This window comes from Canis lupus, chromosome X (genome assembly GCF_003254725.2).
Source record: "Canis lupus dingo isolate Sandy chromosome X, ASM325472v2, whole genome shotgun sequence".
In the NCBI taxonomy this organism is placed as follows: Eukaryota; Metazoa; Chordata; class Mammalia; order Carnivora; family Canidae; genus Canis; species Canis lupus.
This window is the reverse complement of record NC_064281.1, coordinates 15,354,078-15,373,186: the sequence shown is the minus strand read 5'-3', so window position 1 is coordinate 15,373,186 and position 19,109 is coordinate 15,354,078. Positions and strand designations below refer to the sequence as shown.

Sequence of the window (19,109 nt, the reverse complement as noted above, 5' to 3'; positions counted from 1 at the left end):
TTTCCTCACTTATGTAGTACATTGGTCTCCAGGTCCCTAAAATCGTGTTGCAAAAGGAGGACACATGTTTGTGGTGATCGTTTTCTGGGCAGTGAAGAGAAACACGAATCCTGTGACCTTAAAAAGAGGTCATCTGGTGCAAACCCTTCATTTCAGGAGGAAGACAGACAGGCAAGGGCCCAGGATCTAACAGCCGGGTGGTAAGAAATCTGGGGACCAGAACTCCCCAGTTTTAGCACAAGGCTCTGGATACACTAGTTTAATAATGTCACACAGCATAATCTGTGAAACTACCCAGAAGGCTTTCTCTTATTTTCGTTTGCCTGAAGGACAACCAGGAGAAACCCTGGGCCTCTTGGAACAATAGGGCTGTCCTTTTATATGTTCTGCTCTGTCCTATATGATGAGAGCATTATATGGTTGCTGAAGATTGAAGCCACTTTCGTAGTATATACTTTGAATGCCAAAAGACCGGTTGGATTTCTTTTTATGAGAAATAGACCATCTCCATATGTTCTGAGCACTGGCCTTGCCAATAATACATGTTTTCCTTTTGAAAAATATTTAAAGGACTTAAACCATTTCCATCAGTCTTCCCCCCTGGCCTCCTTGGCCTAAGAATCTTCCTTTCCTGTCCAATTCCTGCTTCGGTTCCCTCTCTTTTGTCCTCACACTTGCAGACTTCTGTGTCAGGGGAGGCCTTTGTGCTGAAGAAGACAGCACATGAGGGGCGCCCTAAAGTTAACAAGTGATGGAAAAATATAATCACATGTGTTGTATGTTACACACACAGTTTCTCTCTCTTAAACAGTTTGAGAAATCTTTCAAAACCACTCTGCTGTTAACAACCCATAAAACTATGGACTACACTGCTGTGGAAGAAATGAGGGTAATGGTAATTAATTAAATGGAATGTTTTTAAATTGCAATTCCAGTATAGTTAACATACAGTATAATATTAGTTCCAGGGACCCGTGGGTGGCTCAGTGGTTGAGCGAGCATCTGCCTTAGGCTCAGGTCATGATCCTGGGGTCCTGGGATCGAGTCCACATCAGTCTCCCTGTGGGGAGCCTGGTTCTTCCTCTGCCTATGTCTCTGCCTCTCTCTGTGTCTCTCATGAATAAATAAATAAAATCTTTAAAAAATCAGTTTCAGGTGTACAATAGTGATTCAGCACTTCTTGCAACACCCAGTACTCATGATAACAAGTGTGCTCCTTAATCTCCATCACCTGTTGCACCTATCCCCCCGCCACACACACCCACTTCCCTCTGGTAACCATCAGATTGATCTCTAGAGTTAAGAGTCTCTTTCTTGGATTGCCTCTTTTTTTCCCCCTTGCTTATGAGCCAAATTATGGAAGCAGCCTGTGTCCATCAATAAATTAACGGACAAAAAAGATGCAGTGTGTGTGTGTGTGTGTGTGTGTGTGTGTGTGTGTGTGTGTGTACACACACAATGAAATATTAGCCATAAAAAAGAATGAAATCTTGCCATTTGCAGTGACACGGATGGAGCTAGAGAATATAAGGCAAGGGAAATAAGTCCAAGAAAGACAAATACCACATGATTTCACTCCTATGTGGAATGAGATGATTTTAAGAACTAAATAAGAATATCTCAAGTAAAAAACTTATTAGCACAGTGCCTGGCACACCAAAGAAGCTGAATGAATGTGAATTGTCCTTTTATTTCCTGACAGAGAATCCCAGCCACCAGGGTTGTATCATCTTCAACGATGGTATTTGAGGAAGGCTTCTTAAGAAGGGCTGCAATCTAGAAGGCCATTGGAAGTAAAATGTGAAATTTAGTGAATAGCTTCTGAGTTCTTCTACTTCAAGTAGAAGTCCCTTGATTGAGGAACCTTGCATAAGAGTTCTGGAAATTGTCCCATGTGACCTTGGGTCCTGCCCTGCCTCCTGTCTTTTCCTGGTTCACTGCCCTGTCTCTATCCTCACCTGCCTTTAGTTCTTAAGAGGGGGCAGGTTGTTCTCGTGGGTGTTTGCTCTGTCTGGAGTGTTCATTGCTTGCCTGACTGAATCTGATGATCCTTCAGGGTCTAGCTAAATGTCCCTTTCTTTAAAGGTTGGTGTTGCAAAGAATACCACATCAAAACAATGTCCCTGCTGTTACTCATTCTCATAGCACCTGTTCCTTTCCTTCATAGCACTCACATTTCTGTGTTACTTTCTAATATTTATCATCCTCCCCAGTAGGCTCAATCTGAAGGGGGCAGGAGCCATGGTCTGCTGGGCCACTGTCTACCCTGTGCCTGATACTGTTGTGCCACCCACAGAGTAGGTGTTCAGTAAGTACTTGTTGACTGGGTGAGTGAATGAATGACTCCATGACCAGCTGTGGTCTGCATATGAGATCCATAGGAGATATCTGGGTGCTTACAGTTAAGGGCTTGGTGTAATAGAAGGCAAGTCTATTGAATTTTTCTTTATATGTGTGAAAACAAAAATATCTAAGTCATACATGTTCAGCATATACTGAAACACATAAAAGAATTATTGGTAATGCCACCATTAAAGTGGGGCATGGCCCAAAGCAGGCAATCCAGAAAAGTGAAGGGCTGCATAGGCTAGGTCAGGGTCAGCAGCAATGGGTGTTTTCCTCGTGTGAGATCCCAGGTGTCAGTCAGGTGGGACAGGATATGGACTCAGAGGGGAATTGGTCTTTAGCACCAAGGAAACCCATGCCTTCTTGGCATTGGTGACTTGTGTATTAGGGTAGGGTAACTGCTGTAACAAATAGCATAACCATTTCAGTGCCTTAACATAATGAAAGTTTATTTTCACTTACGCATCATTCCAGTGTGAATGTATTGTGCTTGGGCAATCTCTTCTCTGGGTGATTGACATTCCACTCTCCTGCCATCTTGATGCTCCACCCTTTCTTCAATTCTCAGCTCTCCTTTCAGCCAGATGACAAGAAAGGAGAGACCATGGTGAATTGCCAGGGATGGTGCATACGTGTTTGCGAGTGCGCATAGCAGCTACTGAGATCTCATTTGCATACCATACAATTCACCCATGTAAAGAGTACAAGCCAGTGGTTTTAGTATATTCAGGATTGTGTAATCATCACATTCAATTTTAGAATATTTTCATCATTCCTTCCCCCAAAACCCTGAATCCATTACCAGCCTCTGTTCCCCATTCCCCCCAACTCCCCTCCCCAGCCCTAAACAGCCACTGTTGGGTTTTTGGCAATCCATTAGCAGTCACTCCATATTCCCCACCTCACTGGCTGGACCTAGGAAACCACTCATCTGGTTTTTTGTCTCTGGATTTGTCTGTTCTGGACACTTCATATGAATGGAATCCTATAGTAGGCGAGCTTTTCTGGTTGGCTTCTTGCACTTAGCATACTGTTTTCAGGGGTCATTTGTGTTGCAGCAGGTGTCAGTACTAAATTGCTTTCTGTGGCTGAATAATATTCAATTGTACTGATACAACCCATATTACACATTCATTTGTCAGTCGATGGACAAAAGTGGGTTGTTTCCACTTTTTGACTCTACCAGGGAGGTTTGCTGAGCATGGTCAGGAAGTGATGTTCGTTACTTGTTTGCATATTTCATTGGCCAAAATTCAGCCTCCTGGCCCAACCTAACTGCAAGGGAAGTTGGGAAATGTGTTCTGGCTCAGGGCCCAGGAGGAAAAAAAAAAGGTTTTAGTGAACACATTCTAGCTTCTACTGCAACTTGCAAATAAGGAGTAGAGTTGAACTGGATGCATCCCTGTGAACATCCCTGAGAGTGTGTCATCAGAACAAAGAGTGCAGGTGGGAATACTCTTCACCTCCTGTAGCTTTTGTGAAAATGGGAAAGCCAGCTCCCCGTCAGGGCCTGCCAGTTCACTATAAAGCCTAGCCTTCATAGATGTTGCTTTGTGGTTCCAGCAAACTAGGAGAGGTTGCAACGATGGGGGCAGGGATGGGATGATTTAATAATGGTTCTACCCTGATACAGCACTAGGTCCTCTTTGTAGAGTCAGAAAACAACCATTCTGCTTCGTGTGTTTCTTTGGCTCTGGGCATTGTCCACGCTCAAATACAGGTTGCCTCTAACCGTTCCCTTTTCCTTCTGTAAATAGGGGGCATCTGGCCAGACTAAGGCACCTGCTTCCTCGTGGCAGGTGTCTTTCTGTCAAGATCCAATCAGGAAACAGAAACCTCTCTAAGTATTTAAAATAGGGGAAATTGACTCTATGGAATTGGTTACACAGGTGAGGCAAGAGCTGAGAAGCCAGTCAGGGAACTGAGGCCACTCAATTAGCATCAGCAGGTAGCTGGTTCCGTGCCTCCCTTGGCTGGAGGGACACAGAAAAGAGGTGATAGGATCAGAATCTAGGAGCCAGGATCCCCTAAAACCATTACAAGTCAGCTTCTTGGGAACTGGATCTACGGAAGAGACGCAGCTATCGCTAGAGCCACTACACAAAACACACCACAAAAGGGAGCAAGTACTCTGGCTCCTTCATTCTTGGCCTCCTCCAGGTGCACGTCCACCGTTGTCTTCCCCTGGCTGCTCATGACTGGTAATCGGGGTCTGGGAGTCTGGAAAGCAGCCTGGAGGAGCCCGCTCCCCCGCCCTACAGAGCAAAGCAGGTAGCCGAGGACTGTATCTGACCGCAGAGACCAGTGAGTGGCCCAGCAGGCCACCGACCTTTCAGAAGCACTGATCAGTTTCTACGTATTTTTAAAGCCATCTTTATTGAGGTAGAAGGTAGAACCGACATACGATACAATGCACCCATTTAAAGCTCACAGTTCGATAACCTTTAGCCAAATAAATACACTTGTGTAACTACCACCGCAATCAAGAGACAGAAGGTTTTATCCCTCAGAGGTCCCTTTTGCCCTTTTTTGTCACACCCCCCACACACCCATCCACCCCCAGTTTGGATAATGACGATTGATTCATATTCCCAGTCACTGATCCTTTCTTTCATAATGTCCAAATCTGATATTAGGTCCTTTCAGTGATTTTTAATAAAGAATTCAGTTTTAGGACTTCTGTTCATTTGTTTTTTGAGAGTTTTCATTTCTCTCACAAAATACCTTAATTTTTTTACACATATACATTATATATGTATGTATATATACAAACACACAATGTATAGTTTTAAGTTTTTGCCAATTTTAGTGACAATCATTTTTTATCTTGATTATGGGCCACATTTTCTTCTATGCACATCTCATAATTTTATTGTATTCTAGACATTTTATCTAAAAAAAAACAACATAGAGACTGAAGTATAATTTGTTTATTATCCTTAATATCTATATATGACTGATTTTTTTTGAGTGTGTTTCTCCTGGAGGATGGCTGGGTTGGCCCTGGACTCCATTTTAATCAATTTACTTCCGATTAGCCCAACCCCCACCTCTTGTCTCTGCTCCCTTTCTCATCTTGTCAGTATTTGAGCAGGGAGGATTTGGGGTTGCTGTTCCTCATATCTTTGGATTCCATTTTTGCAGGGATGCATGTCTGAGTCCTCTGATAAAACATGTAATATCTTTCTACTTGGAGCCTCTCCTATACAGTGGCTTTCTTGGCAAAATGTGGGGGTGGGGGTGGCTGTACTGCAAGAGAATGCTAACACTGAGCAAATGGTTTTGCTTGGGGACCCTTCCAGATTCCATGCCATCCCATCTAGCTCATGCTGTTGTCCAAAGCTTTGCAGATTTTCTCTTTGTCCTTGGGAAGTGTTTCTATCAAAGACTTGTTCTTCCATTTCTCAGTACCTAGAGCAGACCCCCTGCTGTGGAAACTGTCCAGGCTCTTTGCTTACCTCTGACCGGGTGTTTTTTTGTTTTTTTTGTTTTTTTTTTCTGGAATCAGGGAAGTTCTTCCTCCTCTTTGGTACGGTTTATGGATTGTCCAGGCTCAGACTGTTGCTGTGGGAGTGGAAGGACTTTCTTAGTCGTCTCCAGGGAAGCAAGCAACTCTTGAAAGGTTTTTGATGGGCCCCTGAAGACAAAGTTGGTTGTAGAAAGGACCCCCTGGTCTAGTGAGACATTTTGCTTGTTAATTCTGAGTGCTTGCTTTGGAGAAAAATGTTTTGGAACTCTGACTCCCACCTTATGAACTTTCTTTTAAAAATACAATACAGCAAAGATGGACAGACAGATGGGATGTTTAGTGACCAACGAGAGCTCTGGCACAACTGTAGCTCACAGTCACCTTGAGGGGTAAGCAAAATCAAACAAACTTTTCACATGAAGAACTGAAGGACAGAAAGGGTGAGCAACTTGCTTGACTCAAATGGGTAATAAATGGTATGAAAATAACCAGAACCTAACTGTTATTAGAAGATTCCCAATCTGGTGTTGTAGGGTGTTTTGTTTTTTCCTCTGTATATCTTATTGCATAAATAATAAATAAATTTGTTTTTGTGAAAAACAGGAGGGAATAAACATTTATTTTTTTAAGATTTATTTATTTATTCATGAGAGACACACAGAGAGAGGCAGAGACACAGGCAGAGGGAGAAGCAGGCTCCATGCAGGGAGCCCAATGTGGGACTTGATTCCAGATCCCAGGATCACGCCCTGAGCCAAAGGCAGACGCTCAGCTGCTAAGCCACCCAGGTGCCCCCCCAAAAACGTTTAAAGCAATTGTCCCTTATAATTCTAATCTCTAGTCCTACACATATTCCAGAAGTAATCTCTCACCACTTTGGTGTATATCCTTTCAGTTTTCTGCATCCTTACATACTCCTGACTACATCACTCAGCAGGGTTTCTACAATACAGAACCATATAGGAGATGCACTGCTGTGGTCTTTGTTCACTCAGCAGTCAGTTGATGAAGGTCTTTTCATGTTCAGTACTGCTCAGTTTGTCATCCATTTAACAGATGTTTGTTGAGCACCTACTATGTCCTAGATCCAGTTATAATCCCTGGGGCATAGCTGTGAACAGACCAGACAGAAAAACCTCTCCCTCTTGGAGCTTACATTCTTAAGCGGGAAGAGACTATACAAACGAAGTACAACTATTTTTTTTTAATTTTTATTTATTTATGATAGTCACAGAGAGAGAGAGAGAGAGAGGCAGAGACACAGGCAGAGGGAGAAGCAGGCTCCATGCACCGGGAGCCCGATGTGGGATTCGATCCCGGGTCTCCAGGATCGCGCCCTGGGCCAAAGGCAGGCGCCAAACCGCTGCGCCACCCAGGGATCCCCGAAGTACAACTATTAACACAATTTAGGGTGCTAGGGAGGCTGGTGGGGCATTACAGTTTATAAGCTGAGTGCTCAGAGAAGATTTGACTTACGAGAGAGTGACATGAAGAAAAAAAAATGAGAAAGAGATAAGGGAGCATACCATGTAAATATATTGGGGGAAGGACATTCCAGAAGGTTCCAGGGAAGAGCATAGAATGGCAGGGAGGCTTGTACAGCTGGAGGAGAGTAGGTGATGGTGAGTGAATAGTAAAATAACTGGGAGCCAGATCTTCTAGAATCTTGCAGGCCTCTGAAAGAAGATATTTGCTCTGAGATGGGAGCCTCTAGAAAGAGGGTTTTTTTTTTGTTTTTGAGATATAATTGATATATAACATTAGTTTCAGGTGTATACATGTATACATGTACATTTTGTGTAAAGACTATACTTTCAGGGATCATTTCTATAGTTTGTTTTGTGTAACAATTACCACAGTAAGTTTAGTTAACATCTATCACCACACATAATTAGAAATATTTTTCTTGTGAAAAGAACTTTTAAGATCTCTCTTAGGAACTTTTTAAAGGAGGCTCTGCACCCATTATGGGGCTTGAACTCATGACCCAGAGATCAAGAGTCACATACTATACTGACTGAGCCAGCCAGATACCCCATGGAACTTTCAAACATATAATACAATATTAACTATAGTCACCATGCTGTGTATTACATCCCCAAGACTCGTGTATTTTATAACTGAAAGTTTATACCTTTTGACCCATTTTACTCCACCCCTGGCAGCCACCAGCCTGTTCTCTGTATCTTTGAGCTTGGTTTGTTTGGGTTGCTTTTTTAGATTCTACATGTAAGTGAGATCATATAGTATTTCTCTTTCTCTTACTTATTTCACTTAGCATAATGCCCTCAAGATCCATCCATGTTGTTGCAAATGGCACAATTCCTTTTTTTTTCTTTTTTTTTTGGATTCCTTTCTTTTTATGACTGAATAATATTTGGTTGTATATGTATACCACATTGTTTATCCATTCATTCACTGATGGACACTTGGGTTGCTTGTAGGTCTTGGCTATTATAAATAATGCTGCAGTGAGCATGGGAGTGCAGATATCTTTTAGATTAGTATTTTTGTTATCCATAGATAAATACCCATAAGTGAGATTGCTGGATCATATGGTAGTTCTATTTTGAATTTTTGCAAGGATCTCCATATTGATTTTCAAGAATCTCCATTTTTTTTTCCCCAAGAATCTCCACAGTGGCTGCGCCAATTTGCATTCCCACCCACAGTGCATGAGGATTCCCTTTCTCCACTTCTTTGCCACCACTTGTTAACTCGGATTTTTTTTTTTTTTAATCTTAGCCATTCTAAGAAGCAAGAGGTAATGTTTCCTTGTGGTTTTGAAATGCATTTTCCTGATGATGAGTGATGTTGAGCATCTTTTTCTGGGTCTGTTAGCCATCTTTACTGTTGGCCATCTTTATGCCTTCTTTGGAAAAATGTTTATTTAGGTTCTCTGCCCATTTTTTAATCAGACTTTTTTGCTATTGAGTTATATGAATTCTTCATATATTTTGGATATTAACTTCTTATCAGATATATTATTTGCATGGAGAGTTTTGAGTAGTGGAGTGACATGGTCTGACTTAGTGTTTAGCAGAATCACTCTGCTGTGTTGAGAACAGATAGTAGAGGGGTGAGGGTGGAAGCAGGAAATGACAGTCACTTGGACCAGGGTAGTGATGACTGGGGGTCATGAAAAGTAGGCCATTTTTGGCTATGGCTGAAAATAAGAACCAACAGAGTTTTTTGATTAAATAAAAAATATTAGAGAAATGAAGCATGATTCCAAAGTGTTTGGCATGAAAAACAGGAGTGGACTGGGCATTATTAAATAAGGCGGAGAAGAACAGCTTTGACCAACAGTTGAGTTTTGGACACATCAAGTTTGAGGTATTAGACATGCAAGTGAGATGCTAGGAAGGCAGTTGGATATGTAAGCCTGGAGTTTAGAGGAGAGCTCTGGGCTGGAGATAGGAATGTGGGAGTCATCAGAATATGGATGGTTTGAAGAAGCATGGCACTAGATGATATCACCAAGGGATCTGATGTAGCAACTGATAAAGAAGCAAGGTCCAAGTGTTGTGCTAAGGACACTCCAGTGTTAAAAAGACAGGGGAGATGAATAGGAGCCCAGAAAAATAAGACTAAAATAGAAGGAAAATCAGGAGTGTGTGTGGTGTCCTGCAAGCCAAATGAAAGTGGTCCAAGGAGGAAAGGAGTACTCAAAGGTCAAGTGCCACTGGTGGGGCAGATAATATGAGGGCTGAGAAGTGGTCCATGCGTTTAGCAGTGATGCAGACTTACTGAATGAGAATATCCAGGATAGGACACACTGATGCCTGGATCCCATCTCCAGAGAATGATTTAAATGGCCTCAAGTGCAGCCTCAACATCAAGATTTTTAAAGTTTCCCAGGTGATTCTAACATGCAAGCCAAGGTTGTGACCCCTGCTGTCTTAATTCACATCTGTCAATTTGTGAAATGGCCTTATTGTCAGAAACATATGTTGCCAGACTAATGAAACACGGGAGTTTTTATCTATGGACCTATTCTTGGATACTTTGGCATCTGAAAATGATAAACAGATCTGAAAACTTGATGATTAACCACTAAAGGGATTAGCTATTTAGCACCTATCCTTAAGTTGCTTTTAAGCCAAAAATCACTTTTCTTTTCACTTTTCTTTTCATTTTTTGCAAATGTTCAGTTTTGGGTATTTTTTTTAATCCTGAGAAGACCTTTTGTTTTGATTAACAAGGGTAAGTTTCAAGTTAAAAAAATTCAAGGGAAATGTTGCTGTAAATGGTCCAAAGAAAACAAAACAAATGAGCCTGAACCCAGATCAATAATGAAACATTTAAAAGAGTTCAGGACATTTTTCTCTGAATCCTGAATATTTGACACCTCAAAAGTTGGCTCATAACAGATGTAGAAATTTTGTAGCTCATTAAAGTTTTAATCTTTTTCATTTTCCTGTCACAGACTGTAGAAATTATTTAAATGCTCCACTAAAGTTGAGTTGTGTTGATATCTGTTGGCTTTTAAAAATGAGAAGGTATCACGGGTAGGCTGTTCATTAAGAGATCTGTTTTTGCAGGCTAGTTAAATGGGATTCTGTGAACAAAGAGAGTAGAGATCAAATATGTGAGAATAAGACCAAGGCAGAAAATAGAAAAAGTCAGAGTTGTAATACAGGCTTAATTATTGCAGCCTTCTAGCAGAATGCCAAGTGTCTAGATTAGCCTTTCTCAACCTGGATTGGGTTCCACAGAGAATTAAACCCTAAGGCATCTATTGTATCAATTGAACAAACTCCCTTATGGATCCAGAATGGGGCTACCTATGTACCATACTTGGGAGAAGGGAGAAAATAGTCACTCAAGATAATCATATAACTTTCTCTGGAGCTTAATTCATTCAGATCCCAGTTGAGAAAAGCTGTTTGAGATACTAATCTTTTGTCTCAAATGATGGAATAGTTTTATGAGGTACAAGTCCTCCAGAAAAAAGCGTAAAAAAGCCTGTTGTAAAATTGCCAAGAACTTAAAAGGAATAATCTCTTTATTCATCTATTAGAATAGTTATTAGTAAAACATGCACAGGAACACTTTGTACAAATCCCAGCAATGATTTTTTTGAACAATCTAACGTGTATCCTTCCAGACTGTCTATGTACATGAACATATATGTAAATAGCGTTTACTGCAAAAAAAAATGGGATCATGCTATTTAGTTCAGCAATTTTTTTTCATGAACTCTTATGGGAATTCTTCTATATAATTACATACAGACCTGCCTCTGTCTAAGGGTTAGGTTACATGATACATCGTAGTTTGGTTGTTAAATATATTCTGGGGCACCTGAGTGGCTCAGTGGTTGGGCATCTGCCTTCAGCTCGGGTCATGGTCCTGGGGTCCTGGGATCAGGTCTCGCATCAGGCTCCCCACAGGGAGCCTGCTTCTCCCTCTGCCTGTGTCTCTACCTCCCTCTCTCTGTTTCTCATGAATAAATAAATAAAATCTTTAATGTATATATTACCATTCATATGTTAATGGACATTTGGGTTATCTCCAGGTTTTCATTGTTAGGAGCAATGCCATAATAAACACCTTTGTTCAAAAATTCTTGAGTGTATATATATAGGAGTTTTTCTATAGTACAGATTCGAGAAGAATTGTTGTCAGAATGGGCTTTGACTTTTTTTTTGTTTCGTTTTTTTAATATAAATTTCAGACACAGTCCAAAGTAGGAAATACTGTAGTGAGCCCTCTTGTACCCCTTTCCCACTTCAATAGTCATCCCTGCACGTCCAGTTTTGCTTCCTGCTCACCCCACCTGCCCTGCCCTCCTACCCTAATGCCAGATTGATCATGAAGCCAGGACAGGCCATTTTACCCATAGTGATTTCAGTATCGTCTGAGGGAGCACTTTACAAAACACGGTCATGATTGTGCTGTAATGAGCAATAATTCTTCAGCAGGAGCGTTTACATTCTCCCAGATACCTCTCTGTCTTTAGTTTTATGTGTACAGTGGGTTTGAGTCGTGATCCAGACAAAGTCTTTTTTTTTTTAATTTTTATTTATTTATGATAGTCACACACAGAGAGAGAGAGAGGCAGAGACACAGGCAGAGGAAGAAGCAGGCTCCATGCAGTGGGAGCCCGATGTGGGATTCGATCCCGGGTCTCCAGGATCGCGCCCTGGGCCAAAGGCAGGCGCCAAACCGCTGCGCCACCCAGGGATCCCCAGACAAAGTCTTATACATGGCATTTGGTTAATAAGATTCTTAAGTCTTTTTTGTTGTTGTTGTATAGATTTCCCCTTCTTCATTTTAATATAGTTGATAGGTTTCAATCCTTTATAGTTATTCTTCCTAAGGCTCACACTGTCTCCTCTTTGGCCAAACACCGATTCTTTTTGGTTTCTGAATCTTTCTGATGTGAGCTTAGTAGCTCCTTTGTGTCTTTGTATTGAGATATTCCAGGATCATCTTAGACCCATCTGGAATTGGCTGTTCCTCCACAGAGTCCTGCTTCCATGTAGTGAGACATGGTGTTTATAGGCCCCAGTCAGGGCCGGAAGTTCTCATTGCTACTGAATTGGTCATCTTTTGGTCCTTTTCAGTAGACAAGGAAGACCACCTTGTGAATCCATACTGATGTTCCAATTCAAATTTGGGACCATAGGATTTTTACTGAATTTTTTTTTCTGTATCTCCTATGCATAGCTCTGGTTCCTAATGATATTAACATTATTTTTTTGGTATTCTATACTACAAATATGTAATATTTTCAAAATACCAGTACCATTATTATCACTAACAATGTGATTACTGGAAACTATATAAGATTTCTTTGCGTTTCTATTTTTTCCTTAGGTTTTTATCCCTTTAAGAAAATAGTCAAATTGCTGTGTTTTAAAAATAGTGGATTTCTACTTGGTGCATAAGCCATGAGGCACATGCGGAGGTTCATTTGTTTTGTTTTGCTGCAGCCACAAATTCAGATGGTGTTTATTGGCAAATGGTGTTTTTAGGGAACACTTAAAATTTTATTTCATTTTCTTTCATAATTGTGTAAAAAAACTTGCATAGTTTCAGTCACATTACAAAAAAGGAGTTTCTTTTCTTGTCCCTTTCATCATGTTCTCTCCCTCCACCTATTGGTGGTAACTTTTATTACCTTTTTGTTTATCCTTTCATTTTGAAGAATCAAAGCAGATACATATCTCTATTCACTTCCTCCTTTTGCTTAAATAAAAAGGTAGCTTTCTGTGCACAGTATTCAATACATAGCTTTCTCATCTTAATGGTATATTTTAGAGATCACTCCATTGCAGTGTTATATAGAAATTGTTTCTTTTTACAAGTATTTAATATGAACATCATTAACCGTAGTCGATTTCCTCAGTCTCCACTACTGCTGAGCATTTGCTTCCAAACCTTCATGGGAAGCTATAATATTTCACAGCCACAAACTCAGGTTATTTTGTGGCAAAGATTATTTTAAGAATGGTCTAAGGAATCTACTATCTGTGGAAAATGAATTTTTTTTTTACCATATAATCTAATAAGGGAGAAGACTGATCTATGAATATAGAAATAATTTTTCAGATCTGCTCCGGTGGATACAACATGAGACTGGAAAACAGATTGCCAGGGTCTTTGCCTGTTTGAGGACGGCAAGGCATTCTCAGGTCAAGAAATAAATTTCTCTTGGCTTTCTGAATTTGCGGGCTCTGCTGCTTTTCCAAAAAAGCCTTTTGTCAAACTGTTATCATTACAATTCAGGCTTAGCTTCTGAAATCCTTGCTGTTCATCCAGCAACAGGAGCCTGCCGTGTTATTTTTTTCTCTTTCCAGACACGTTGGTCTGCATCTGCTTTCATCCACAGTCTAGGTCTCATTGAGAGAAGGGACCAAGTAGGGACCGTGACAGTCTGAGATTTACTGGTGTGAGTCTGAAGCAATTGTTAAATTGGAACATGAAAAGAATGAGTTACAATACAGACTTTGTTTCCTGCTAAAGCACAGCATCCTTGCACCAGCCCCTCACAGAATGAGTGCATATATACTACTGTGTCTTGGTTCAGACATGTGTGATCTTACCACACAAATCTTTCAGGAGAAACCGTGCAGGTGACCGAGAAAAGGCTCTGCAGGTCATGCTCCAGGTTCTGCAGAGCTGTGACCACCCAGCCCCCGACATGTTCTGCCTGTGTGGGAGGATCTACAAGGACATCTTCTTGGATTCAGACTGCAAAGATGACACCAGCCGAGACAACGCCATTGAGTGGTAAACCCTCCATCCTAATCAGTAGCACAAGCATCTCTGCAAAGAACAGAATTGCAGAGGCTAAGGATCCAGGTCTTGTCCCAATGAATATAAGTCAGCCTGCCTGCCTGTCTGCTGGCAGTGGGGGAAAAAGTCGTTAAATGTGGTTTGGGAATTTCCAGATGCCTTTTTCTGAAGAGAAACCATTAGAAACAGGTTTTTGTAGTGGTGACATTCTTCTCACGAGTTCACTCATTTATAAGAGCAAGGAGGAGGGCTCAGCATGCTCCTTCCCAGCTACTGCTTCCAGAACTTTGTTCTACTGCCATCAGGGTGTTATCTTTTCAGTGAGCTGTTCATTCCTTCCTCCATTTGTTCATCTAACAAATGTGGGTTTAGGGCTTACTGTATGCCAGAAATTTCTCTAGATGGTGGAGATAAAGACACAGCAGACATAGACACAAATTCCTGCCATCATGGACCTTGCCTTGCTGGTAAGGGAAGTCAGACAAAGAAATGGAGAAGAATCGGATGTTACCTGTTGGTGACGGTTCTCGGGATAAGGTCATCAGAGAATGGGAGAAGGAGGCTTGAGAGGAGTTGTATGCAGTTTCAGGTAGGTCAGTGGTCAGTGAAGGCGAGTAAAGATGTGAGGGTGGTGAGATGAGCCTTGGAGAAAACTGTGGGGAAAGTGTTTTTGGGAGTAGGGGCCAGCAGGGGCCAAAACCCAGAGGGGAAGCTTGCTGGGCATGTTCAAGGATGGTGAGGTGTGAGCAAGCAGAGAGCAGCAGGAAACAGGAGAGGAGAAGACCCTTTGACTCTGAGTGCAATGATATAACATCGGAGTGCTCTGAGCGGAGCAGTGACGAGATCCGATGTGCATTTTCACCAGCGTGCCCTCGCTGTTCAGCAAAGAATACATTTCCAGGGGTGTATTAGCTATTGTTTGCTGCATAATGAACAAGTCCAAAACTTAGTGGCTTAAAAACTTCTCATTTTTCATGATTCTGTGGATTGGCCAGGCTGCTGCTTGGCTGGTTCCATCTTAAACTGCTGGGCTCACTCCTAAAAATGAGGTCAGCTGAAGGCTCAGCAGGACTGGAAGGTCCAAGATGACCTCACACACATTTGGTGGCTGGTGCTGGGTGTTGGTAGTGTGCCTCCATGCTCTGCCTGTGGGTCTAATCCTGCCAGACCAGGTTTCTTACGCGGTGGGCAGCATTCTGAGAACATGAAGGTAGAAGCTGCAAAAGCCTCTTAGGCTTAGGCTCTGGAACTCACACAAGGTTGGTTCCACCACATGCTCTGGGTCACATCACAAGTGTATCGCATGATTAACGATTCAAGGGTGTGGAGAAATGGACTCTGGCCATGGGCAGGGGCAGTGACAGAGGCACGCATCTCATGAGATGAGGAGGATCTGTGGCAATTAAATAATCTACCACAGGGGCAAGGGCAGAAGCAGGGAACAGTGAGGAGACGACCACAGTAATGCAGGGAAGAGCTGATGGAGCCAGAGTGGTGGTGATGAAAATGGGGAGATAGCAGAGCCTGGACGTAGGTGGAAGGTGGAGCCAACAGCCTACCTCATCTGTTTCTGTCACAAGAGCTCTTGACATGGCTGCTGCACTCTCCATTCTAGCTGCTTCCCCTTCCCCTGTCCTCCTCTGGCTCCATCCTGCTCTGTCCTCTCCCCTCATCTCTCCATCCACTCTCTTCCCTGGTGATCCCCCTCACACCCACACTTTGGGAACCTGAGCCGGTCTCCAGCCCAACCTGTGTCTGAAGCTTTGGCCCCACCACCCCCTTGTTTGTTCCACCTGGGGCGGAGCTGCTCTGTAAGATGCAGGATGTCCGAGGCTAAAGTTCCCTTCTGCTCTCCATGCTAGGATGGCCTCCAGTGTCTTGCTTTCTTACTACCATCTTTCAGCCTCCTACGCTTAGACTTTTTGTTAATGTTTGAGAATTTTCACTCACTTATCCCCCCCCCCATACACACACATGGTCAGGTCCCAATTCTAACCCTTCTCTGCATCTTCCCTCACTCTTACCACTTCCACCCTGCTTGGTGCCTTTCCCCTGCCCTCCACTCTCTTGCCGGGAATGTTTTCACAGTATCCCAAGCATGCTCTCTGCTTGGTGTCTCTAGAGTCTATTCTTCATCTATTGAACCACCATTCCTTTTTCTTCTTAAAGCTCAGAGACCCACCCACAGCGGCTCTCCGTTCCTTATTAAATAAAAATTCAAACTCTTAGATTACCATTCTATGTGCTCTGCAGACTTTCTCCAACCCACCCTGAGCCCTGTTCCCCACTACCTGAAACATATCCAACTGAACCGAATTTTCCTGGGTGTTCCATAGGCTCCCGTCTCTGCTTTTGCCTTTTTCTGTGTTGGGTATTTCCTTTCCAAATCACTGCTGCTGCACATCTATCCATCTTCATACCATCGCTCAAGCTTCTAGAGATGGCCCCACATACCATCTGTGGGTCCCTCTAGACTTGGATTTGTGTGGTGTAAGGATACTTATCCTACTCAACATTAGTATTTTCCCTAATTGTACCGGCTTGTGTGGGGATCTTATTACCTCCACCGCAGTGTGGGTTTGTGGAGGGCAGGGACCCCATTTTATTCTTAGTAAATTCCCAGTAGTAACTGATGTACTATTGCGATAGGAGTCACTCAGGGCATTGAAGGGGAATTAATGTTGGGTAGAGCCAAAATAGGAAGCTGTGTTGCCACCACAGTGGCCAAGAATTCAGCCCCCGAGTCAGGAGATGACTGCCTGTGGCTCCTTGAAGAAAGTCTTAGGAGCCTTTCTCCATCCACTTAAGGAAGTGGGGGGTCCAAGGGCAAATGAAGCTTAGTCTTTCTGGTACATTAGCTTTGGTGAGACCTTGGGATCGTCTCAGCCAGGCTGTCTGGTACTGAGCTGGACCATGTGACCCAGGGAGGCAGGGGGCTGTGAGAGGCAAACCTGGAACTTCAGTCCTGACTGCATGCTCAAATTTTGTCTACACCTAAGCTGGGCAGATGAGAGGCAGAGTGAAGCCCACCCTCTGCTCAGATGACTTTTGATAGTAAAAGAACGTGGCAGGGGAGGAATCAAATACCATAAGATATGATTTTGAAAATCCCCAAAACATTTGGGATAGGGTTCAATTTTATTGGAATTTTGTTGGCTGGGGTTGAAACAACTTTCTTAGTGTTAGTTGGTCCCTCTGTCCATCTGAAGTGTGCTCATGTACTGCCCCAAAGTTCATAAAACTAAATTTTAACTGACTTATAGGATAGGTTCTCCCTTCCACAATAAATATTTTGTTGGTGTTTAATTCTCTTGTTGTCATGTGAGTGATCAAATTCCTCCTGGTTTACAAGCCTTTGGTATGAACAGTGCCACTTAAAGACATTTCATTGTCATTACTTCATTGATCAAATTCTTTTTTTCCCCATCCATAATATTCCTACCCACTCATGGAAGGGAAAGAAGCTTTCTATGTAAAGAAAAAAGAGAATTAAAATGGCACTCTCTAAACTTCTGGTACTAAAATGGTATTCTCTGTTTCAGATATTGTTCTTTATCCTAGTGGAATAGATCTCTGCTCTTTCTCTCACTTTATGCCACTATTTGCAGAGTAATCTAGAGTCCAGGATTCTGGCAACACTGCTTCCTACAGGAAAAACTGACTCCATTTTGTGATAAAAGCAAACAGCCTGCAGAGTAATAGCCTACAATTGATGGAATTCCTATGTAATGAAAAATGCTCTGTGTACAAATGGAGTCTAACTTTTAAGATGAGATTTGGACATCCAGTTGTGGTCTGCTTTATGGGGGTAGAGTTATAAAAGGTTTTAAATTTCTTTTGTATACTTTAATTTATTTCATACAGTTATTTTATATATAAAATCATAAAAATATATAAATTTTTATATATATATAAAAACCTGGGGCACCTGACTGGCTCAGTCAGTTAAGTGTCTGCCTTCCGCTCAGGTCATGATCCCAGGGTCCTGGAATTGAGCTCTGTACTGGGCTCCCTGCTCAGCAGGGAGGCTGCTTCTCCCTCTCCCTCTGCTTCTCCCCCTGCTTGTACTTGTGTTCTCTCTCTCTCTCTCTCTCTTTCTCTGTCAAATAAATCTTTAAAAAATTTTCCTCATCAGTTTTTTTTAACTACTTAGTGTTATGACATTTTTAAAGAAGAGTTCATGAGAAGGTTGGCTTGTGCCATTACTTACCATTTTTTCCTTGTACCATGATAGTAATCTGGTGGGTCTTTCATTACAGGTACCGCAAAGGCTTTGAGCTCCAGTCATCTCTCTATTCAGGAATTAACCTGGCAGTTCTGCTGATAGTTGCTGGACAACAATTTGAAACTTCCATGGAACTAAGGAAGATAGGTAAAGCTATTTATGATCACAGGAGTTGATAGGCTTTGGTCACCCCAATTCAGCATTAAAAATTATCTTCAAATAACTAGCATTTTATTTCACAGGTAACAGTTATTCTCTGATAGCACACCTGAGACAGCAGCCAAAATAAAGTGCATGCAAAAAAAAAAATAAAGTGTATGCTATTTCCTCTCTCTAAAGGCTTGCATAATAGGAGAGAAGCTAGAAAGATTTTTCATAACTTCATTAAAATTCAAATCCTTCAGGTGTCCGGCTGAACAGTTTGTTGGGAAGGAAAGGGAGCTTGGAGAAAATGAGCAATTACTGGGATGTGGGTCAGTTTGTCACCGTCGGTGTGTTGGCCAATGATATCGGGAAGGCGGTCCAGGCGGCAGAGAGGTTGTTCAAACTGAGACCTCCAGTTTGGTGAGTCGTGTGTGTGTGTGTGTGTGTGTGTGTGTGTGTGTGTGTGGCGGGGGGTCCTCACTTCTCTCAATATCTGATCTTATTCTGAAGGGGAAAGTGGCTAAATTGCAAAAGACAATAACACTTGCTGTGTTTGTCTTTCTGACTTCTTCATTAACATAAACAATGTAATGGAAGCAAAAACAGCTCCGCAGGCACACTTGGTTTTATGTGACGGGAGGGAAGGACAGACCCACTGGCACATACATGTATGGAATA

At 42.2% G+C, this 19,109-nt stretch overlaps 1 protein-coding gene and 1 pseudogene across 2 annotated transcripts in view; both read left to right on the top strand.

Moving 5' to 3' along the window:
- The window catches only part of MAP3K15 (mitogen-activated protein kinase kinase kinase 15), a 112,867-nt gene that overhangs the window by 49,763 nt on the left and 43,995 nt on the right, over positions 1 to 19,109 (top strand). For both annotated transcript variants that reach the window (XR_007409529.1, XM_049107876.1), the window contains exons 7-9: positions 13,886 to 14,056; positions 18,322 to 18,434; positions 18,692 to 18,851. Coding sequence is in view for 1 of the 2 variants with exons in the window: in XM_049107876.1 (XP_048963833.1) it covers positions 13,886 to 14,056; positions 18,322 to 18,434; positions 18,692 to 18,851 (444 nt within the window). In the remaining variant the exon portion in view is untranslated. The remainder of the gene's footprint in view (positions 1 to 13,885; positions 14,057 to 18,321; positions 18,435 to 18,691; positions 18,852 to 19,109) is intronic.
- LOC112655895 (small nucleolar RNA U3) lies at positions 7,618 to 7,711 on the top strand (annotated as a pseudogene).